The sequence below is a fragment of the Stenella coeruleoalba genome, assembly GCF_951394435.1.
Source record: "Stenella coeruleoalba genome assembly, chromosome: 19".
Classification (NCBI taxonomy): Eukaryota; Metazoa; Chordata; class Mammalia; order Artiodactyla; family Delphinidae; genus Stenella; species Stenella coeruleoalba.
Genome location: NC_137165.1, coordinates 49,304,239 through 49,327,131, shown reverse-complemented (window position 1 = coordinate 49,327,131; position 22,893 = coordinate 49,304,239). Strand labels below are relative to the sequence as shown.

The following is a 22,893-nucleotide window of genomic DNA, read 5'->3' as shown; positions in this document are numbered from 1 at the left end:
ACAACACAAAAGCCTCCTGTCTAACCACCACACAGAGCTTATTTATTCTCAGGCAAAGTCAATAAACAATCCCGTCGACACCAGCTGCACAAAGGGGCCGTGGATAAAGGAGGCTGTGCTGCATCCTGAGGAGGAGTCTGTCGGGGTGAGGCTGTCTGGCCAGGCGGCTCAGCTTCCACTCCTCATACGGAGCTGGATCTCCATCCGGAGGAAGGCCTTGAGGTTCTCATCAGCCACGTGCTCCTCCAGGGCGGCCAGGGCCCGCTCCCCGCCGTCCTGGTAGTGCTGCAGCAGTGCGTCTGCATATTCCACCCACACGCAGTTGGGGCAGCCGCTCATGCAGCAGTTGGTGGGGGGCTGGAGCTCAGGGGGTGGCGGGTACAGGGGTTCTGAGGGGCCCCCACCAGGCAGGGAGGACTCGGGCTGCCCAGTGCCCGCTGCACCTGCTTGGGAGCCCCCCTCCACATGGTCCTTCCTGAACTCTCTGTGGCCTTCACGGACTCGGATCCTGTGAAGAATGCTGCCACCTCCAGGAAGCCTTTGGCCCCAGTCCCAGCTGGATAGTGGCCCCTAAGGATTCAGATAAGCACATGAGTCTCCAGAAAGCTGGTAAGGCTCTGCCTGCCTCCAGCTCTGGGGAAATTTCGGACTCCTGTCACTGGCAGGGGGCTCCACGTCTTTCTCAGTTTCCTCACTTCCTGCGTAACCTTAGACAAGTTACTTCACCTATAGACTCAGTTTCCCATTTGTAAAATGGATGTAACGCTTGGTACGAGGATGAGCCACAGGTTCATGAGAAATGCTGGGTTCAAGGCCTCGCACTATGCGTGCCCTCCAGCAGATGGTGGGGGTTGAGACTGCACCTCCAGCTAAGATGCCTCTGCCCGGTGGACAGGAGTATGGCGAGGGCAGAAGGCTGTGAGCTCCAGCCCACACAGCCACCTCTCCCTCTCCAACCAGTACTGCCACGTCCCTCCCCCGTGAGCATTCTGACTAATCGCATCACCCCTTCATTCCTGTTTCTCTCTGTCACATGAGAAGCCCAAGTCATTCCCAAAGGCCAGTGGGCAGCCCTCTCCCCACCTCCAGCCCCCACCCCGGCCCCCGGGTCCCCTTCCCTGCTCTGTCTCCAGGGCACTGAACACAGGCGCAAACTTTACTTATTTCTCTAACTCCTCTTGCGAGGGGCGCCAACTCCTTGTACACTGAGGTTTCCCCAAAGGCTTCGCACAAAGCAGGTGTTCAACAGGTACTGGACGAGGGAACGAGCTCAGAACCCGCCGGCGCTACCCTGGGCTCTGCCCGGCTGCCGGGAGAGCGGGGCTTCTCGGCCCCGGCGGCGCCCGGCCTCCCGAATGCACCCCGTCCCCCTCCTCGCCGGTACTTGCCAGGCCGCGGGCAGCGACTGACACGGCCAAGCCTCCCCGAGCCACACTCCACAGCAGCATCGCCCACTGCCTGGCCCACGGCGCAGGCGCCCCCCAGTCGGCCCCGCCCGAGCTGTGAATGGCGGCCGCTCTGGCCAATCCCGGCCCGTCAGCGAGCTGCACAGCCCCAGTGAGCGCAGGAAGCGGAAATGGTGGGCATGGGGCCGGACCGTGCGGGAGTGCGGAAGTGGTTTCTCTTTTGAGCGCAGGGCGTGTAGATGGCGGGAACCCGGCGCCGAGCTGCGGCGCCGGCGAGGACGGCGGGGACGGCTGGGCTAGGGAGCCCAGGGCGACCGCAGGGCCGGAGGCAGCAGGAGCCGGGGAAGCAGCGCTCGGCGCCACGGCCGGGGCCGCGCAGGTGGGTGCCGGTCTCATCGTCCTGAAGACTCCCCGGCACCCCTCCCCGCACCGGGCCCAGCGCGCTGTGTGGTCCGTGCGGTGGACGGCCCGGAGGGTCAGCCGGGTGGGCGGAGGCGTGAGGGAGTCTCCGGTGTGGCACTTGTCACCTTCCGGGGCGCCGTCTTTGCTATCCTGGACGAGGTCAGGGAGTGACGGGCCTCCCTGGGGCTCTCGGAGCGCCCCCCACCCAGCGTCCTGTGAGAAACCGGTCCAGGGACAGCCTCCGGGCGGGCGAGGATGAGGCCGTGTTCCCTTGACCGGCACGCACTACAGCGGCCAGGATGGCCTGCGAAGTTTCTTTCTCCAGGCTCAGCTTCGGTTTCTCTGATTCTGCTTATGCTCGATTGGAGACGTGTCTCACCCCCGTGTTCTCCTTCCCAGCAAAGAAAAGAAGAAAGTGAATTGCCAGCCTAAGAACCAAGATGAACAGGAAATCCCTTTCCGGCTCCGAGAGATCATGAGGAGCCGCCAGGAGATGAAAAACCCCATCAGTAACAAGAAGAGGAAGAAAGAGGGTAACTGCAGGCCCTTGCTGGGTGGCCATAAAGCCTTGCGTGTTTGAATCTACTTAATTGCACAAGTATTCAGTGGCGTTTCAGGCAGAAGAAATCTGCCACACCCCAGCAGTCAGGCGGTGCAGGAGCATGTGGAGGACTGACCAAAGGCTGGTGTCACCAGGGCCAGAGTGGTGGCTGGCAGCAGGTGGCGGTGTGGTTTCAGGTGAGGCTCCAAAAGGAGCCCCTGGGGCCTCCTGGGCCAAGGTGGAAGCGTTGATTTTCCCCTCCCAGGAGTAGTGGAGATCCATCAGAGGGGACAGTCAGTTCAGATTTACTTGAAGGAAAGGTCACTGTGTAACAGTCGAGGGGGCGAGAGGACACTGCAGGCCAGCAAGGCTCTTGCAAGTAAGAAGTGATGATGGTTCCTTGGACCTGAGTGCAGAAATCATGGTGGAGAGAAGTGTATGGTTTCTAGAGGTTATGGAGGGAGTTGATCAGACCCCCTGAGAAACTCATCCCTCCCACCCTTCCCCCAAGGCCAGGTAGGGTGCCCAGCTGTCAGCCTCTGCCAGAGATAACACTCCAGATGTTGGGGAATGGGGTCCAGCGTGTTTGTGTTTTGTGTACACGTACAGTTATTTGTTTTCCCAAACATGGGACTGATTTTTCAGCAATGCTGTTTTGTAATTTCTTTGTCAACCTTAGGCTTTTCATTGGGGGCTAGATGGCTACCAAAGCGATAGTGAAATAAAGAGTTGAGGAGGGGGAGGGGTAGAGGAGGGCGCTGGCCCAGATGGAAGATGGCACATTCTGAACCATGCTCTATTGAATCAGCTCTTTTTGGGGTTTAAGTTATTTAAAAGACATAAAGTTACACACGTGGTGAAATTAAACAGTACTGAAAGATATGAGGTGAGGCGTGGCCTCCTTCCCTGTCTTTCAATCCTGCTCCCTCCCCCTAAAAGAAACTGCTGTCTGTCTTGTTTACCCTCCCAGGGGAAATATGCATATTTTCACATATTTATGAGGTAAAAGCTATACCTTCATTCTCTATATTGTTTGGTGTCCTGGGTTTTCGCTACCAGTGGATTTTGTAGGTCTTTCCACGTCCTTATCGTAGCTCTACCGAGCTCCTAGCAGCTGTGCAGTGACGTCTCTGGATGAACGTAGGGGGATTCGCTCAGCCAGTCAGCTAGTGACGGGTACTTAGGTTGTTTCCTGTTTCCTTTTTCAACCGAGCTGCAGAGGACATCTTTGACATGTACCAGTGGGCTGTAGGGGTCCCACCCCAGGTTCCCCCCAGCTGGCATCTTAGATCCTTTTTAGCTCCCACGTGAACGTGGTCTTCCCGTCCCGTGGCCTGGGGAGGGGAGATAAACATGGGCGGCCAGCCCAGCGCCACCTGCTCCCTCCTGCCTTCGCTTCACGACTTTCCCCTCTGAGGTCTCCCTTTGTCCTCAGCCCAGGTGGCCTTCAGTAAGACATTGGAGAAGGAAGCAAAGGGAGTGGAGCCGGACATCGCTGTACCCAAGTTCGAGCAGAAGAAGTGGGAGTCCGACAGGGCCTATGTGCAGCGCATGGCGCAGGAGGCGCAGCATGTGCTGTTCCTCAGCAAGAACCAGGCCAGCCGGCAGCCTGAGGTGCAGGCGGCTCCCAAGAAGGGGAAGTCGGAGAGGAAGAAAGCGTGAGTGGGGGCTGCAGGGGCTGGGAGGCAGGGCTGTGGGGTGCCACCGATTTCTTCTGTACTGACAGCATCTTGTTGCCAGGGGGCACCCCACCTACCCCATGATTCAGGCCGAGCAGGACCTGGAGTCAGTGGGTGTTTTTCTCTGTACTGCAGCCACTTAACCTCAGCGTTTCTGGGAGGCTCTGAACCCACAGAGCTCCGAAGGCCTATCTCTGTCTGTGCCTCTCTCTGGAAAGCATCAAGGTGTCCAAGAGCCAAGGGAGGTTGAGGGCCAGCTGTCTACCCCAGGCCAGTTGTTTCAGGGAAGTAGAAAAACAGTGAGGCTCAGTGTCCTCCCAGGAGGGCCCGCAGGCCGTCAGGGGACTGTGCCTACCCCACGGAAACTGGTTTCCAGGGTTCACCTTTCCAGCCCAGAAGAGATTTGAGAGTCTGTAGCTATGTCATTTGTACAAGTTCTGTGACCTCTCAGACTCAGCTTCCTGGTGGGTAAAGTGGTGAAATTGGCACCAGGAGGAAGCCCACCGCCAGCTGCAGCTCCCCTGCCCATCCCTACCCTCAGCCCTGGAGAAGTCTGGGATGCAAGCTGTGTGCCACCTCCCTGAGCCTGTGGGTGGGAGCTGGGGCAGTAGTTTCAGCAAACAAATGCTTTTTGAGATGTGTTTCTGCCTTTACTGCAACTTTTGTCTTGAATCAAGCCAGGCTTTCATCAGAAATTTCTCTAAAACTGGGCACTTCCTTGGTGGTCCAGGGGCTAAGACTCCAAGTTTCCGCTTCAGGGGGCGTGGATTCGATCCCTGGTTGGGGAACTAAGATCCTGCATGCCATGCGGTGTGGCCTAAATTAAAAAAAAAAAAGAGGAAGAAATTCTTTTAAAAGCTGTGAAAGTTAGATCATTTTCAGCTTTGTAGAGTTTCCTTACGTCCAGATTCTTACCATACATGTACTTACGTTAGCCAGTGAAAATTACATCACACAAAACATATCCCAGGTACCACCTAAAGCCACAGTGATCTCTAAAACTCATTGAACGTTGATTCTAGTAACAATAAGGGACCATGTCACACATGTTGCTGTGCGGGGCCGTTTACACACAGCAGCACAGTTGACACTTGGGACAGCTGATTCTCTGGGGTGGGGGCCATTCCGTGCACTGTAGGGCATTGAGCAGCATTCCTGACCTCCACCCATGAGGTGCCAGGAGCACCCCTCTCCCCCCGACGTTGTGACAACACAGAACATCTCCAGACATTGTCCGATGGGCTGTAGAGGTACAGCCGCAGCCGCTGAGGACCCCTGACTTGGAACTTTGGCGGGGCCTCCTAGGTTCGGAGCGCTCTCTGTGGGTCCTGGGGTTCAGAGGCAGCCACCTGGGGTCTTTCCTGATGCATCCCTCGTGGGCAGGGGTGACCTCTGCCTCTTCCTGAGTCCAGTGAATTGAGAGTTTAGGAAAGTGAACAGCACTGTGCTCTCTTCCCAGGTTCCAGAAGCGACGGCTGGTTAAGGTCCAGCAGAGGAGGGAGGAAAAGGCAGCAGAAAGGCTGGAGCAGGAGCTACTCCGAGGTAGCTCTTCACAAAGCAATTGTGTCAGCCCTGGTTCGGGGCAGCCTTGTCTCCCCAGGGTCGGTGGGTGGGTGGACAGTGGCTCCGGGTTCCAGGGCTGCAGTGGTTGTGTGGGCAGCAGGCCTCAGTTGTTCTTCTCTGCCCCTCCAGACACGGTGAAGTTTGGTGAGGTTGCCCTGCAGCCCCCAGAGCTGACTGCCAAGCCCAGGATGAGCACAAGTAGGGGCCAGGTAAGCAGGGGTGGGGGAGTTGCCCTTTTTGCCCCTCGGTGCTGCCTGGTTCAGGGCACACAGGTGGAGAGCACCATGTTCTCACTGGGCTTAAGCTATTGGGCTGGCCTAGGCTCTTTGTTACCTCCCCTCCTTCCTGAATCTGTGCCTCAACCTCCCTCTCTCTCTTCCTCAGCCTGGCAAGAAATCGCTGATGCTGAAGATGCTTTTAAGCCCTGGCGGTGTGTCCCAGCCTCTGACCCCCTCTCTGGCCAGACAGCGGATCGTGGCGGAGGAGAGAGAGCGGGCTGTGAACGCCTACAGGGCGCTAAAGAAACTGCAGCAGCAGCGGCAGGGGGCTCAGTCACCACGGCCACCCCACCTCCGTTCTGGGAAGAAACCAAAGACGCAGCTGTGATGGTGAGGGACCAGAGACGCTGCACCTGGGTTGGGGGTAGATGGGCAGATGGCCTGCAGTCAACAGTCCTCTCCCTGGCACACATCCTGGGACTCAAGTGGGGGAGAGGGCTCCTGTTTTTTCTCCCTAAAGACTGCTGTTTCGTGAGTGACCACCCGCCGGCCCCATGTCTCACACAGGGCGTCGTCTGTCTCCTGAGCCCCCGGAGATGGGGCCAGTGCCTGGGTGAGATGCAGCCAGCATCATTCCCTTGAGCCTAGCGTCACATATAGCTTTGTTCTGAAACAGAGGTCCAGGCTGAGACACAACCTAGGGCCACTTTACAGAGGGCCAATCCCATAATCCTGTCCCTAGATACCAGTTAGTTGTAGACACTGCCGGTTTCGGTTAACTAAATCCATAAGCGAGGCTCTGCTGGATTCGACAGAGCAGTACAGCTAGAGCGAGAGCCAGGCAGCAGGTTGGTGTGGGGAAAGGGCGGGGGTCAGCATCTAGGCCACCTAGACCAGCTCACGGCACTGCTGTCACAGTCCTCGCAGGGCAGGTGGAGCCACCCCAGCTCATGTTTGGGTGTGGAGACTGAGCCACCCACATCGAGGTTTGGGGAGGCTGGGTCCTTATGTCATCGAGGTCTCTGGGGAGGACAGGGCAGGGCTCTCCAGCAGGTCTAGAGTGGCTTGACAGCAAGGACAGGAGCCCAGCCCAGGACTTTCTTGTGGTCAGAGGGGCCGTGTGAGTTCCTGCCAAGGGCAGGGCCCGGCGAGGTTTGAATCTCCCACAGGTGCCAAAGGAGGGAGCACCTGGGTTTATCATCCTGCTCAGATGTGGGATACAAATGAGAGAATGGGGATGGGGCTTACAGACTGTTAGCAATTGAACATGGAAGGACAGGGGCAGGCCACTCATAGCCCCGTTGGAGAAGGACAGCTGCCGGGCTCCCTCACTCTCTCCGGCTTGGGCTTCTCTAGCCAGCAAAGATGGCCTGGACAGCTCAGTCAGCGCCAGGCCTCAGTACTGACAATCCTAGAGAATGAGCGTGGAGTTCTGTGGAATCTGTTTTGCTCTTCCCCAAGTTTGCATTTTATGTAATGAAGTTTATTTTTTTGTTTTGTGTTTTTTGCGGTACGCGGGCCTCTCACTGTTGTGGCCTCTCCCATTGCAAAGTTTATTTTTGAATTAAAAAATTTAAGTTGTGGAAGCTCTACCTGGAATCAGGGCTGTCACTCTTTCGGGGTGTGTTTCTGCATGGCGGGTGGCCCCGGCCCCCGCGTGGGATGCCCAGGCGCTGGTTGCTCTGCAGTAGCCAGGATTTGCCCCCATCACATGGCAGTTGGGCAGGCAGCACATCTCTGGTTCAATGTTGGCATCCTTCTCACAATAGGGTCCCGACACAGGCAGGGCAGCAAGAGCAAGGGGTGAGGTGGGGTCGCTGAGAAACACCAGTGTTTCTTGGATACAGTGCAAGTACAGTTATGAATGTGGCAATGAGGAAACAGGTCGTGGTGAGGGACGTTTGCCTTTGGTCACATGAAATGTGAAAATTACATTCCCTCAGGCCCTTGTCAGAGTGCCCCTAAAACGGATCAACTTAGCTCAGGCTGGCTTTACCATCAGAGATGGTGACTAGGCCAGGGGTCACCCCTCAGAGATGGACCCACAAGCTGGGTATCACCCCTCAGAAATGGAGCCCACACTCGGGTCATCCCTAGAGACAGAACCCAGGTAGGATCAGCCATCAAGACACTCGGCCCGGGTTAAAGGTGTTGACCTTAAGAACGGCATAAGGTCTTTAGCCAAAATGAGTTTATTTGGAATCAGAAGAATTTCAGTTTAGGACAAGCAAACTGGCAAGTTGGAGGAGACAAACGGAAGGTCAGCTTTTATTAGGTTTTAGGAGGAAATTAGGAGGGCCCTGGTGGTTTTCCATTGGCTGCAATCAGTGGGTAGCTTGTCGCTGGGCCAGATGGAGACCTTCCTTCCTGCTGGGTCTGTGAGCTGTGGTGAGAGATGCATGCTTGAGAGCCCTCCCATCATAGCTTCCCTACCCCATTCTGATTGAGCTTTCCTTTGCTCATTTCCACATTCCCCCCTTTAGATGAAGATCTTTCCTTGAGAGCATCACTGATCAGTTTTAGTGGAATTGTGTTTTGTCCCTCAGCACCAGGACCTTTCCTGGACGTCATGTCTCACATCAGAGGAAAAGGGCATAGTGATTGAAACCAAGTGAGCCCACATTTGAGTAACAAAGAAGGAGGAACTCTCAGCCATTTTCCCTCTTAAAATCTTGTCTTATGAAGGTACAGGCATGGGCAGTCATCTCAAGGCATTGAGCCAACATCATACTATTCATTGTGTCATTTCTACAGGGGGTTGACAGGCAACATGTACAAAGTTTAAAAATGGGGAATTCCCTGGCTGTCCAGTGGTTAGGGCTCTGTGCTTTCACTGCCAAAGGCCCAGGTTCAATCCCTGGTTGGGGAACTAAGACCCCACAAGCCACGAGGTGTGGCCAAAACAAAACAAAACCATAAAAAATATGCAAAGCAGAATGAAAAATAATATGACATTTAGTTTGTATGACGGTTCTAAACCATGACCCTAGACCTGAAGGTAGCCAGCTGAACAAATCAAAGGACCAGAGAGAGTCAGGTGAAATTTGGGCTTGTGTCCTCATTTTGTGTAATTGAGTTTCTACTTCTCCAAAAGTGTTTATCCATGTAGTATTTGCAATCGTACAAATGCCTCCTTGTTCAGCAAGTAGGAAATCGAAGGCTATGTGGTTGTCTAAAAGTATTTTAGCCAGTGAGTCAAGTGATAATTGTTGGGCTGCAGAATCAGCCAGCTCTCCTGATATTAGGGGGAGATTTCCGATCACGTTCTCATTGGCGCTTACTCCGACCCAAGGGGGTTTTGATGAGAACTGGCCAAATGGCACAGACTCGTAGCACTTGACCAAATAACGTGGGATCCCCAATCACTATGAAGTTCAAGAAGCGTTCCTCTCCCATGGGATCTTAGCCACAGAGCAGCAGTGGCTTGTCTACGTGGAAAAGCTTCGGTCCACTGAGGAAACATGCACATCATTACCAGGAATTATTTATACCCATGAGATAGTGGGCAGCTCTGTGAAACCCACTTGGCAAACGTCGAATGGTCCATCAGGCAATTTGGAGCTCCTGGGAGGGAGCATTGTGGACAGTTTTTCTGGATTTTATTTTGGGAATGTGACACCAACCCTGGATCCAACAGCTTCCCACAAAATGCTGCATGATATTTGATATCATCGGGCTTCCCTGGTGGCGCAGTGGTTAAGAATCCGCCTGCCAATGCAGGGGACACGGGTTTGAGCCCTGGTCTGGGAAGATCCCACATGCCGCGGAGCAACTAAGCCCGTGCACCATTACTACTGAGCCTGCACTCTAGAGCCTATGAGCCACAACTACTGAACCTGCGTGCTGCAACTACTGAAGCCCGCAAGCCTAGATAGAGCCTGTGCTCCGCAACAAGAGAAGCCACTGCAGTGAGAAGCCCTTGCACCACAACGAAGAGTAGCCCCTGCTCGCCGCAACCAGAGAAAGCCCGCGTGCAGCAATGAAGACCAAATGCAGCCAAAAATAAAACATTAAAAAATTTTTTTAAAAGTTTGATATCGTCAGCTGAGAATTCATTACTTGGAAAAGCAACATTGAAGCCTGCACACTGGTATTAAAATTCACAATGTGCAACACTTTAAACAGCAATATCAACCAGCCCCCTCACTTTATTACCACCAGTCTGGTGTAAGGGCATGATGTGTTCACTCCTGTTGGAAGAGCACTAAGTCCTGTGGATTCCTGTCTTTTTTCATGACTTGCTAAGGTTTATTGGAAACTCCACTATTGGAATTGTGCTCCGAGGCACGGGCTGTTCAGTAGTAATGGGCTTGAGCACTGAGAGTGTAGCTCCAGTATAGAAATTCATTCCCAGTCTGGAGAGTTGTTTCTCTGAGCTGAGTAAGAGGGAGGCTTGGAAAAGCTCCAGATTCCTTGGAGTCCCATCACTGGGAAGTGGGAGGACATTGGAAAGATGAGTTGACTGAAGATGCCTGGAGCGTTTTGGTTTCTAGAAGTCTTTCTTCCAATATCCTGGCTTCTTACAGTAATGACGGAGGCTGAGAGGACTTTGCTTAGGGAACTCCATCTGCTGAAGTTGGATATTAAGGATTTTAATGGTTTTTTTCTTAGTAGAATCATCTAGGGTGCAGGTTTGCCAAATTAAGTCTGGAGAGGACATAGTTTCCCATTCTATTGTAATTCTCTTAACCAAGAAAGTCCTGGTTTAGCCCATTAATGAACACAGAGTTGAAGGCTACCCCAGTGGATTCGACATCCATAGGGAGAATACTGAAAAATAATTTGGAATCGATGTGTGATAGTGTGCTTTATGTATAATGTAGATGTGGTCTTCATCTCCATTTCTGGCACAGAGCTCTTAAAACCCTTGGAATTTTCTTACTAGAGCAACAAAGGTGTCTCTTGTGAGGTGAATGAATTGGCTTTTGGAGCTCACCAAATGATGGGGGCTGGCTGCCAGGAGAAGCAACCTTGTGATTAGAGGGTTAGAACCTTTCAGTTCCAATTACCCCCTACTACCCAACCTCGGGGGAGGGGAGAGGGCCTAGAAGTTGAATTAATGATTCAATCAATTATAAAACCCAAAGGACAGGGTTTAGAGAGCTTCCAGGTTGGTGAACATATGGAGATATGGGGAGAGTGGTGCACTGGAAAGGGCATGAGAGCTCTGCCCTTTCCCCATACCTTGCGCTATGCATCTTCCATCTGGCTGAGTCATTTTCTTTTATAACAAACTGGTGATCTAGTAAGTGAACTGTGTCTCTGAGTCTGTGAGTCGCTCTAGCAAATTAATTGAACCTGAGGAGAGGTCCTGGGAACCTCTGATTTATAGCTGGTCGGTCAAAAACAGAGGTAACAACTCAAGCTTGTGATTGGCCTTTGAAGGAGGTGGGGGGCAGTTTTACAGTTTTGTAAGACTGAGCTCTTAACCTGTGGAATCTGTATCTCGGGGTGGGTTGTGTCAGAATTGAGTTGAGGCTCCAGAAGGACCGTCCTGCAGGGTTGCGACCCCATCGGGCACTCGGCTAAACAAGTCTCCCTAGTGGGGAAAACTGTCCGCAACTTCTCACGTGTTTGACATCATTACACGCTGTCAGCATTTACCCAGTAGAGGGAGGCGTGGTGCTGCCACGGACAACACAGCCAACCGCACAATGGGAAGAGGACCCCAGACCACCAGGAGAATCGTGTCCTGTGGGAGTCCTGAAAGTGCAAAAACTTGCCTGAGAAAAATGGGATTGGTAAAACTAATCAACAGAAAAACTGGTCATGCTACCAAGTTCTAGCTCATACTGCTCGCCACATGACAGGCCAATTGAGAGACGAGGTGTTGGGACAAGGAATAGCAACTTTTTTCAGAAAGCCAGCAGACTGAGAAGGTGGTGGACTAGCATCCCAAAGAACCATCTTCCCAAGTTAGAATTCAGGCTTCTTTTATACTGAAAGGAAAGGGGGTAAAAGTCCTGGTTCCAGCCAGACTCTGGACAGGAGTGTTGCTTTCCTCCTGCACCCTTTCACAGGTGCACCTGGTCAGGATGTTTCCTGTGAGCTAAAAGAATTTTAGCTTCGGGCTTCCCTGGTGGCGCAGTGGTTGAGAGTCCGCCTGCCGATGCAGGGGACACGGGTTCGTGCCTTGGTCCGGGAAGATCCCACATGCCGCGGAGTGGGTGGGCCCGTGAGCCATGGCCGCTGAGCCTGCACGTCTGGAGCCTGTGCTCTGCAACGGGAGAGGCCACAACAGTGAGAGGCCCACGTACCGCAAAAAAAAAAAAAAAAAAAAAAAAAAAAAGAATTTTAGCTTCATGCTCATTACCTGGGAGGCAGGGTTCCCAGAGATGGGCCATTATGTGTAATTTAAGCTAATAGGCAACATCCCTTTAGTGATAAACTTGTCATAGAATACAAGGTTCTTCCCTATTACAGTCAGAACAGTAAAATTCATTCCTGACTTTAAAAAATGAAGACTCAAAGAAGAAATAAGATGTTCTTAAAGTTTTTTAAGCCTGTGAAATTTGGCCCAGGAAGACTGATTTTAATGGAGGAAGAATGGCCGCAGAAGAATTTTCAGTAAGTAGAAATGAAATATGAATATATGGGTATATCTCTTATCTAAACATATTACTCCCCCTGTAAATGCCACGTGGAACACCCCAGATGAGGCCACTGGTATCCTTTGTATGCAAGCCAGTGGGACTGGCTTTATGATGACTGGGATATTCAGCTGCTGAATATGCCTGTTACCCAGGTCACGGTAAATGCTGTGATTAAGGGGGCCCCTTTCACTTGGGCACCCTCTTACTGCAAAATCGAAAAACAATTTGGGAAGCCTTAGGGAATTTGCTATCTCAGCTTGCACTGAAGGGTATTGCAGAGAACAGTATGTTAGCTAACAAGAGAATGGAGAGAGGCCCAGGGCAGAGTGAAGGGGCTCTTCCCAACAAGGTGGAAATTTTTAAAGGGTTATGAGAAGATGAATAGAGCAAATATTGAAAGAGACAGAAAAAAGGAATCAGGAAGGGATGAGCAGGATAGCAGTCATTAGATGGTTATTTATTTTTATTGAAGTATAGTTGATTTACAATGTTGTGTTAATTTCTGCTGTATAGCACAGTGATTGTTATATACACACACTTTTTTTTCATATTCTTTTCCATTATGGTTTATCACAGGATATTGAATATAGTTCCCTGTGCTTATACAGTAAAATCTTGTTTATCCATCCTATATATAATAGTTTGCATCTGCTAACCCCAAACCTCACCCTTCCCCCACCCCCCTTTAGATGGTTATTAAGAAATGGGATGGGGGGCTTCCCTGGTGGCGCAGTGGTTGAGAGTCCGCCTGCAGATGCAGGGGACACGGGTTCGTGCCCCGGTCCGGGAAGATCCCATATGCAGCGGAGCAGCTGGACCCATGAGCCGTGGCCGCTGAGCCTGCGCGTTTGGAGCCTGTGCTCCGCAACGGGAGAGGCCGCAATAGTGAGAGGCCCGCGTACCGCAAAAAAAAAAAAGAAAAGAAAAGAAATGGGATGGGGAATTCCGTGGTGGTCCAGTGGTTAGGACTCTGAGCTGCCACTGCAGAGGGCACGGGTTTGATCCCTGGTCAGGGAACTAAGATCTTGGAAGCCTTGTGGTGTGGCCAAAAAAAAAAAGAAATGGGTTGAATAAAACAGACACTGATGGGGTTAAAACAAAGGTTTTAATACCTAGGTTGGGCAGACCAAAGGGACCCTATGTTGAGCCCCAACATTAAAGGGCCCCAAACACGTCTGCTCTGTTTACCCCAGTTTGGAGACATTTAACAGCCGGAAGGCAGAGATTACACTGAGAATCCCAACCAGCAATCACTTGGGTCAACAGTTAGGTCAGTTAACCAAGATAAAGATTGAAGGCCTGGGTCTCTTGGCTCAACCCCTCGCTGGGGACTTCTGCACAAGAGTGGGTAAAATAGGGGGTGGAGAAGAGAAGTTTCCAGGACTCCTTGACCCAGGAGCCCAAAGACTGGTACCAAAAGCCTGGTGAAGCCCTGACTTGGATGCAGTCAGACTGAGAGGATGTGACAGTGTCACGGTTGGTGGGGTTATGAGAGTTGGAATGTTTAGGCAAGTATTATGTACAGAAGTTGTCTCTCCCAACCTGAATTTACAGGGATTTTACAGGGATGGCTGGGGACACTTCCCCTACCCAGTGTTGTAAAACTGAAACACCGGAGGCCACAGTTAGGAATGTAAAAGTTGACGGAAGTAAGGGAAGGGTGTGTAGAATTGGCATGTTTGAACAGGCGTTGTGTGAAGTGGTTGCATCTGTTTTACCTGATTGTATTATGGGGACGGACATTGTACCTGCCTGGGGGACATTCCCCCCACCTAGTCTTATAAAACAGAAGGCATGTAACTGCCTTTCAGGACATGCTAAATGGGAACCGGTAAGGTTGGCTGAGCCCACACAGTGTGGGGGTAGAAGCTGGGGTGCTAGTCAGGGACAGATTCTCTGTGCGGTGGCCCTGTGTGGAGGGTGAGAGCCTGTGAGCACCCCCCAGCGACGGCTGCTGGGACTTTGGACAGGAGAACTTCCACTTGAGGGGGGTTTACCACTCTCAAGGTTTACCACCTTGCCATCTGACATTAACTGAAGCTACCCCAATGACTGAAGGACATAAGATGATCTTAAAGCTCCTACAAAGCTATGATGTCTAGGACGATGTCAGAGAAGCACTTTAATGGGGATGGCAGTCCTCAGAAGGGTTCCATATAAATATGAAAGTGGAAATGGTTTATACCAGACCAAGGTGCCTGGGGAAAGCAAGGAGGTGTAGGAGGCAGGAAGCCTCTTTTGCCCCCAGCACTGACTCTGGAACTGCATGAGGAAGTGCTGGATTCTGCCTTCACTTGGACAGTGCCCTATCACCAGCTCTCGACTGACCAACAAAGAGCTGTTTGGTTTGTGGACGGCAGTTCCAAAGTGAATGGACAACATCTCGTTTGGAAAGCTGCTACATAAAGACCAGAGAATGGAGACTAACTGAAAAAGGTAAAAATGGACCAGCTCGTTTGGGCTGAATTACATGCAGTTTTTCTAACAATGATGGAAGAACTGAGCAGTGGTAAAAGCCCATATGTTTGAGTTATTACTCATGGGTAGTGGCCAGTGGCCTGGCTATATGGTCAGGCAGGAGGGCAGTGGAAACCTGGCTTATTAAAGGATGCCCATTCGGGGCACAGCCCTGTGGAAATCACTGTGGGAATTTGAGGGGCACATTAGAGTAGGACATATTAGTGTCCATCAGAAGAACCCCTTTCCGGGTTTGGAAGGTGACTGGAACTGACAAACTATCCCCACATGCTCCCGTGAGATAGCCACCTGGGTCCATGAAATCTGTGGACATGGGGCACTGCAGCAACGCAGAGATGGGCTGAATCTAGACATACAGGCAGACCTCGTTTTATTACGCTTCATAGATAATGTGTTTTTTACAAATTGAAGGTTTGTGATAACCCTGTGTCAAGCAAGTTTATGGTTGCCATTTTTCCAACAGCACTTGCTCACTTCCATGTCTCTGTGTCAAATTTTGGTAATTTTCACAATATTTCAAACGTATGCACTGGGGAACCAAACTGTTTGTGTGGCTCACTTTATTACAATATTCGCTTTATTGCGGTGGTCTGGACAGGAACCCACAGTATCTCTGAGGTGCCTGTAGTCCTCTTGCGCCCTCTGAGGCCCAAAATGTCAGTAACAACGGTCCCATCTGCCAATGTGAGACACCAAGACCACAGATGGCTGCACAGCAGGTGCCCTGGTGGGCAGGCCCTGAGCATAGGGGGCAAGTCAGACTGATGCCAGGAGCCTGGGGCTACAGGGGGTCCTGACATGAAGAGGCGCCAACCCTGGACTGTGCTTTGCTGCCCTGGTGGTAGATGCAAATGCTCAGAATACTATGAAAGAATCACAACAGAAGATATTGCACCAGTTTGGACAGCAGACCATCACTTCTTCAGACCAAGGAACTCACTTTCATGTCCACCATGGGACAGACATTATTCTAGATGTTTCTGTGAAGGTGTTTTTTAGATGAGATTAACATTTACATCAGTAGACCTTATGAGTAGGGCAGATTACCCTCCATAATACAGGTGGGTGGGCTTCATCCAATCAGTTGAAGAGCTTAACAGAAAAGACTGACCTCCCCCTCAAAGCAAGAAGGAATCTGCCCTAGATGGCCTTCAGACTGGAAATATACCACCAACCCAGGTCACCAGCCTGCTGCTCATCCTGCAGATTTTGGACTTGCCAGGTTCCAAAATCACATGAGCTAGTTCCTTTTTTAAAATGTTTTCTTATTTTTAAAATTTTTTTCAACTTATTATTTATTTATTTATTTATGGTGACATTGGGTCTTCATTGCTGTGCGCGGCCCTTCTCTAGTTGCTTCAAGCAGGGGCTACTCTTCGTTGCAGTGCACGGGCTTCTCATTGTGGTGGCTTCTCTTGTTGCAGAGCACAGGCTCTAGAGCGTGTGGGCTTCAGTAGTTGTGGCTCACAGGCTCTAGAGCACAGACTCAGTAATTGTGGCACATGGGCTTAGTTGCTCTGCGGAATGCGGGATCTTCCTGGACCAGGGCTCGAACCTGTGTCCCCTGCATTGGCAGGCGGATTCCCAACCACTGCACCACCAGGGAAGTCCCGAGGTAGTTCCTTAAAATAAATTTCATTCTCTCTTTCTCCCTCTCTCTATATTTATAGATACATATAGATGCTGTAGCACAGTCCCTACCCTGCAGCTGTACCATCCAAAATACTTACAGACTGGCCAAACTGCCCCAGTTAAGAACCACTGTGTATATAAATCTTTTCTGTTCCTTGCTGCTAGTTTGTGGTTTCCTTCGTATGTGTCCTTTACATTTCTTGACAGTTTACTCCTAAATATTAAAAAGCTATCACTTTGTGAATGAAATTCACAATTCATTAAATTATCTAATTTTACTGATGTATTTTTTTTGGCCATGCCACGTGTCTTGTAGGATCTTAAGTTTCCCGGACCAGAGATTGAACCTGGGCCCTCTGCAGTGAAAGCACAGAGTCCTAACCGCTGGACCGCCAGGAAATTCCCCTAATTTTACTGATATTTTAAAACTATTTTCTTTTACTCATTTTTAACAGGTGAGCAAGTGAATTATCTTAAACATATTGTTTTATACTTTATACAAAATACAAAACTTGCACGTGATGGCACTGGTGCTCCAGGCCTGCTGTGGGCCTGGGGCCAGCAGGAGGCGGTCTTTGCTTTGCTCCTGCCTGATACCTGGGGGACTCTTGCACCCCCGAAGCTAGTCTGGGAACACAGACACCAGGTGGCAGTATCAGCACTTTTTTTTTTTTTTTCTTTGCGGTACGCGGGCCTCTCACTACTGTGGCCTCTCCCGTTGCAGAGCACAGGCTCCGGAGGTGCAGGCTCAGCAGCCATGGCTCACGGGCCCAGCCGCTCCGCGGCATGTGGGATCTTCCCGGACCGGGACACGAACCTGCGTCCCCTGCATCAGCAGGCGGACTCTCAACCACTGCGCCACCAGGGAAGCCCTTTTTTTTTTTTTCATCAGCACTTTTGAGACGTCAGTACTGAGTTCAGAGGGCCCTGTGGCATCCACATGGAATTTGAGGGTCCATAGTGGGCTGTGCAGGCAAGTATCACGGCTGCTGCTTTCCCTCCCGCTGGATGGAGTACTTGCCCCAGCTTCGGGCTGTGTGTGTGTGGGAACAGAGCTCCTCCCTCTTAGGGCCACTTAGCTCTGCTGCTCCTTCTTTTAGATCCCGGCACTCACTAGGTCCAGACCAAGAACAGCAGAGGAACCCAACAGCAGGGGCAGGTGTGTCCGCTCCACCAGACACACCAGTTTATAAGGTGCACTAACAGGTGGCCTGCTGGTTTGCACATCAGGCTGTCATTCAGGGTGGCCTGTTCTACATGTCAGCTTAGGAGCCACAGAGGAAGGCAGTCTCCTCCCCTAGTTGAAACACGCTTTTTTCTTGGTAATAAAACCCAGCAGATCTGAGCAGCACATTATTCCCAGGTGTCATTCACTCCATGGTTGGAGTCCATACTTGGAAACTCGGAGATGCAGGCTCAATGGCTTTTCCAAGCGCCGGTGGGCATTTCCATCACTGGATGGGGCCGTTCAGAACTGTCTCTCCTGAAATTTGTGGCCTTTGCTCGTAGCAGGGACCTGGAAATCCCAGGTCCGTCTCTCCCCCGACCTGTGTCTCTTCCTGAGCCGTTTTGTTTTTTTCCTGCTCTCTGGCACAATCCCCAGCACCCTCAGTGGAGGACATGGAAGGTGGAATTTATGTGCCATTTCTGGCACATTAGCAGTTTGAAGCAAGGCCTGGTGGAAACTGAAGCCCTGGCTGACCTGGAGCTCTCTACCCGCAGCTGACCAGAGTGGGGGTGGGGGACAACCTGATGGAAACACTGAGCAGGGGCTTGTGGGGATTGGAAGGCACAGAAGGGGAGGAGAGGAGGCCCTGTGGGAGGCTTGGCAGAAGGAAAGGAGGGCTGGGGCTAGCCAGAGCATGGCCAAGTCCAGGAGCCACCAAGGCAGGTGGCGAGGCCCCAGCAGCACCCAGGCCACGTCAGCAGCTCTGGGGCCGTCCAGCCACCATGTTGCCAAGCTCTGTAGGCAATTCTGAGAATGGGGACACTGAGGATGGATGGGCCCCTCTGATAGCCAACCTTGCGGGGTGGTGTTAGGGGGCCTAGCAGGACCCCAGTGTTCAGAAGCTCACCCTGTAACGTGGGCGAACGGGGAGTATGTGCAGGTGGCATGTTCTCCAGGGAGAGTGCCTAGCCCCTCACCAGATTCTCAGGTCCCAGACAGCCTCTGCTCAGAACCTCGCTTCATCCCAGAAGGGAAAAGACAGGTTCCAGGTGGCCAGCACCCACTCCAGGGTCACAGTCACAGAGCGGTCCCCACTAGGGCTCCAAACCACCGCTGCACCCGTGTTCAGGTGTTATGGGCACCGCAGAGCACCGTTCCATGGCCTCAGACTGAGCCGTCCAGCCAGTCACCACCTCCCAAAACTGGCTGCTCTGTCCTGCAGGTCTTGGGAAAACTGTTTTCAGGGCTCTTCAGGATCACCTGCCCAGCTCCAGGATCTCTTCACAGAGGACATTTACTCAACCGAGAGCCACTTCTCAGAGCACCTAGGGAAACAGGAGCGGGTCGAGGACACAGGGCAACGGGAGCCCAGACCCCTCAGGCCAATCTCCTGGAGTACGGATGTAGCCCTGCCTGTCCCCTCTGGGCCTGGATGTCTGGCCCTGGGGTCAGAGTGGCTGGGGCAAAGACACAACCGCAGGGGTGGCCGAGGCAGGCTGGTGTGAACTGTTCCCGCCCTAGAGAGACCCAGGGGTGCTGGGGCCCTGGGTCCCCATGAGACCAATGGGGGCCATGCCGGCCTTCCAAAAGCCCTCGGAGGGCCTCAACAGTGCCACCTGTACCAGCCTCATTTGGAAAATGCTAAAATGCTTTGTTAAAACACACCTGCATCAAGCCAAAAGATGAACTAGGCATGTGACCCATGAATGGTTGACACTTCAAGGTCTGGCCACGCTCTCCTCAGTGCCCTGAGATTGGGGGACATCTGCCAGCCAGTCACTGTGGGTCCTGTGAAATCTCCACAGACCCACCACGGAGGGGGGCCACTGGCAACTACGTGGTCTGCCTGAGAAGGTGGCACCGGCCCTGCACATCCAAGAGCCAATTGAGAACCTTCCCAGGGAGCAGCAGCACTGAACTGGGAGGCCTATCGCTTCAACAGGGAAAGGAAGACTTGAGACCGCACTGCCCTGCAGGACATACAGAGCTTTCTCGGAGCACCATTTAAAACCTCTGTAGAACAGAGCTCCCCTCACCCCCGCAGAGTGACCAACTGGAAACCGTGAGGAGGCTGAGGGCCTGGGCCGATGGCCCAATGAGCTAGACCACCAGCTGAGACAGAGGAAGCTGTTGTAGGAAACTCACAACAACACGCAGAAGCAGAGGATTTCTTACTAGACTGCAGTAGGTTTAATAGTGGCCCCAAAAGATACGTCCAAGTTGTAACCCCCGGAACATGCAAAGGTGACCTTTGGAAGAAGGATCTTTGCACATGTAACTGTGGATCTTGAGATGAAATCACCTTGGATTTAGGGTGGGCCCTACATCCTCCTTATAAAAAGAGGAGAGAAGACCACGTGAAGACAGAGGCAGAGATTCAAGTCCTGCGAGCCACAAGCCAACGACACCAAGCGGCACGAGCAGCCACTAGAAGCAGGGAATGGATTCTCCCTCAGAGCCTCCACACTTCTGGCTTCCAGCACCGTGAATGTAAGTTTATGCTGCTGCAAGCCACCATTTGTGGCGATTTGTTACAGAGGCCCTAGGACACAAATGCACCAAGCAATAGGTGTTTTCCCACAAGCTTCCTTGTACTGTCAAGGTATCAGAAACTCAACAGGTTGGAGCTTGTATCAGAGTTGAGAGAGCAGCTCTCCTGGTGGGCAGGGGAACAAATCCCCTGGAACCATCCCAGGATGGTGTAGGACACAAGCCACCTGGAAGGCCTGTCCTCCTCTCCCAGCTCTGGAGCCAGAGGGCAGATGTCAGGAATTCTATAACCTGGGTGCCTCAGTTTACCCATCACTGCAACTCAGCACAGAACCCCATCTTCTAGGATTTATCCTGCCCTTATAAAAGCAGCAGATGGCCAGAGGCCAAGTAATGCTTGCTTCTGCCTTCTTGCCACAGAGCAGGCCAGCCATGCTTCTCGGCCCTGCAGTCAACCATTCGTTCTGTGGGTGTCCTCGAGCCAGCGCAGCACTTCTGACAAGCCAGTGCCTTTCCGGGCACTGATTTCTACCGTGGTGATGTTCTGCTTGGCACAAGCAATGAGGTCCGGGAGCCTGATTAACGACTTTATCTCTTCTATGGTCATGTAACACGGCAGGTCACTGGAGTGAAAGCAATACCTGTCAGACTGGGCTGCCATCGCTGCACCCCCTCCCTAACGAGCCACCCTCCTGGCTACACTCCACAGGAGCTCCGCCCTGGGGCACCCCTGCATTTCCTCTCAGCTCACAGACACGTACATTTTGTTGAAGAGAATCAGAACCGATGCTTCTGCAAGTTGTTCTGCCGAAAGGAGAGCCAGGAGCTGCACACAGGATGCAGAGAGCTGGGTAGGGTTAGAGGTGTCCACCATGAACTGGAAAGAAGTAAATGGAAATTAGGACCCCCCTGCAATGGAACACTATCCCTGCCAGACCTCCTCTCCTCGCATTACGGGCCTGGCTCAGGAAGAGCAAGAAAGGCTTCCAGAAAGGGAGAAGCAGAGGGGAGGGAGCTGTGCAAGAAGGACCGGTGTTATTTATTTGTTTCCACCTACACGGAAGTCTCTACTTGTGTGGCCATTACTTTTCCAAGGAAGGGTCCTAGAATTTGGGGCACAGGCCTTGCCAGGATGGGACGAACCAGGGGATATAGAATTCAAACATAAAATGTAAAAACACACCCAGGACAATAAGGCAGTGAGTGGATGGCACAGTTACCTGCAGAAAAGGAACACTGCCCTCAGCAAGCCTTCTGTGAGTTTTCACGTTAGCCTGGGCTCAGGAGCCCTAGGGATCAGGCTGGGGTCCCAGAAGGAAGCAACTCTAGTCTGGACCCTGTTTCCCTGACTCGCACAGTTGCCCAGGAAACCAAACTCTATCCCACACAAAGTGAAACTGGGGACTAGACAACGCTAGAATAGGGACATACTTCCCCAAAGGAAGTTCAAAAGACTACCACCTACCAGGAGAGAACAACAGGACCTACCAGGAGAGAATGACAGTTTCCATAGTAACTGGACCAGATGGGGCCCATGCACCCGCCCAGCTCCCGGATGGTGATCCTTCTCTGAGCCACGATGTCCGTTAGGTTGGTACCCACCTGTGGAAAAAAACAGGATGCACAGAGACCACCACAAGCGCTTTCCCACACGGAACTCCTGGATAGCAACGTGCCCAGCCCTTTACACTCCAACCTAACCCCCAGCATAGGTCTTCTCAAGTGTTTAGGCCCTAAGGTGGAACCGTAAGGGAGGAGGCCTGAAGATGCTCCCAGGCGTCCAGAACCCTCAAGGCTGGCTGTGGCCAGGGCACCAACGCCCACCAGCGGGATTCGCCTTGTGCGGCGAGCAGCAAATGCAGTCTGACCAGTAGTGAGGGGCGGGAGGCTCCGGATCCCCTGGGACTCTGTCCAGGCGGAGCCAGGCTCCCCGCGGCGACACCACCTCAAGTCTGTACTGAACACACTGACCCGCCAGACCCCAGCTTCCATTTAAAGGAACCCAGGGACTTCCCTGGGGGCACAGTGGTGAAGACTCAGGGCTCCCAATGCAGGAGGCCTGGGTTCGATCCCTGGTCAGGGAACTAGATCCCACATGCATGCCGCAACTAAGGAGCCCGCCTGCCACAACCAAATAAATAAATATTACAAAAAAGAAAAAAAAGGAACCCAAAGCGCTCTTCTAACCGCAAGGGGACCCACTTCTCCTAAACCTGCAAGAGGCCGGACGCCTACCGTGGGCCGCGTGGGGGGAAGATCGCCCAGGTCGACCTTCCCATCCCGGGAGCTCAGCTGTGCGAGGTAGTCAAGGTCTCCGAGCTGGTCCGAGGAGGGAGCGCTGGCCGGACCCCGCCCCGGGCGCCCCGCCCCCCGCCCGGGCGCCCCCCACCCCGCTCGCCACCAGCGGCCCCCGAACCCCCAGGCCCCGGACCCAGACCTGCGCCCCAGGCCCCATCCCCCCGACCCGGCGCGGAAGGATAGTCTGCAAGCGTTTCACCAACAGCGTCTTCCCCACACCCGTGGCCCCAAGCAGAAGACACATCCCGCTCCCCGCTCCACTCTACACCCGTGGCTCGGCGTCCTGGCGACGCCAGGCCTTGCCCCCGGGCTGCTCATTGGTTCTCAGCGCTTACCGTCTCAGTGGGCGCGGTCCAATCTGCGCCCAGCGTCTGGGGCGAGCGGAAAGGCCCGCCTCCCCGCGGCTCGCGAGCAGGCCAGCGACG

At 52.8% G+C, this 22,893-nt stretch overlaps 3 protein-coding genes across 3 annotated transcripts; 1 reads left to right on the top strand and 2 right to left on the bottom strand.

Moving 5' to 3' along the window:
- Positions 1-29: 29 nt before the first annotated feature.
- Positions 30-1,454, bottom strand: OXLD1 (oxidoreductase like domain containing 1). Its single transcript, XM_079904661.1, has 2 exons — positions 1,389-1,454; positions 30-570 (listed from the first exon to the last, which is right to left on the bottom strand). Exons 1-2 carry the CDS (start codon positions 1,446-1,448, stop codon positions 169-171), a joined length of 462 nt encoding a protein of 153 aa, XP_079760787.1. The 5' UTR covers positions 1,449-1,454; the 3' UTR covers positions 30-168.
- A 188-nt stretch (positions 1,455-1,642) lies between these two features.
- CCDC137 (coiled-coil domain containing 137) lies at positions 1,643-7,585 on the top strand. Its single transcript, XM_079905201.1, has 6 exons — positions 1,643-1,785; positions 2,208-2,341; positions 3,785-4,007; positions 5,488-5,570; positions 5,721-5,800; positions 5,976-7,585. Exons 1-6 carry the CDS (start codon positions 1,646-1,648, stop codon positions 6,195-6,197), a joined length of 882 nt encoding a protein of 293 aa, XP_079761327.1. The 5' UTR covers positions 1,643-1,645; the 3' UTR covers positions 6,198-7,585.
- An 11,842-nt stretch (positions 7,586-19,427) lies between these two features.
- Positions 19,428-22,796, bottom strand: ARL16 (ARF like GTPase 16). The gene is given in 5 exon segments (XM_079905202.1): positions 19,428-20,793; positions 20,932-21,047; positions 21,659-21,772; positions 22,406-22,616; positions 22,618-22,796. Coding segments are annotated over 5 exon segments (708 nt in total). The 5' UTR covers positions 22,713-22,796; the 3' UTR covers positions 19,428-20,621.
- Positions 22,797-22,893: the final 97 nt, after the last annotated feature.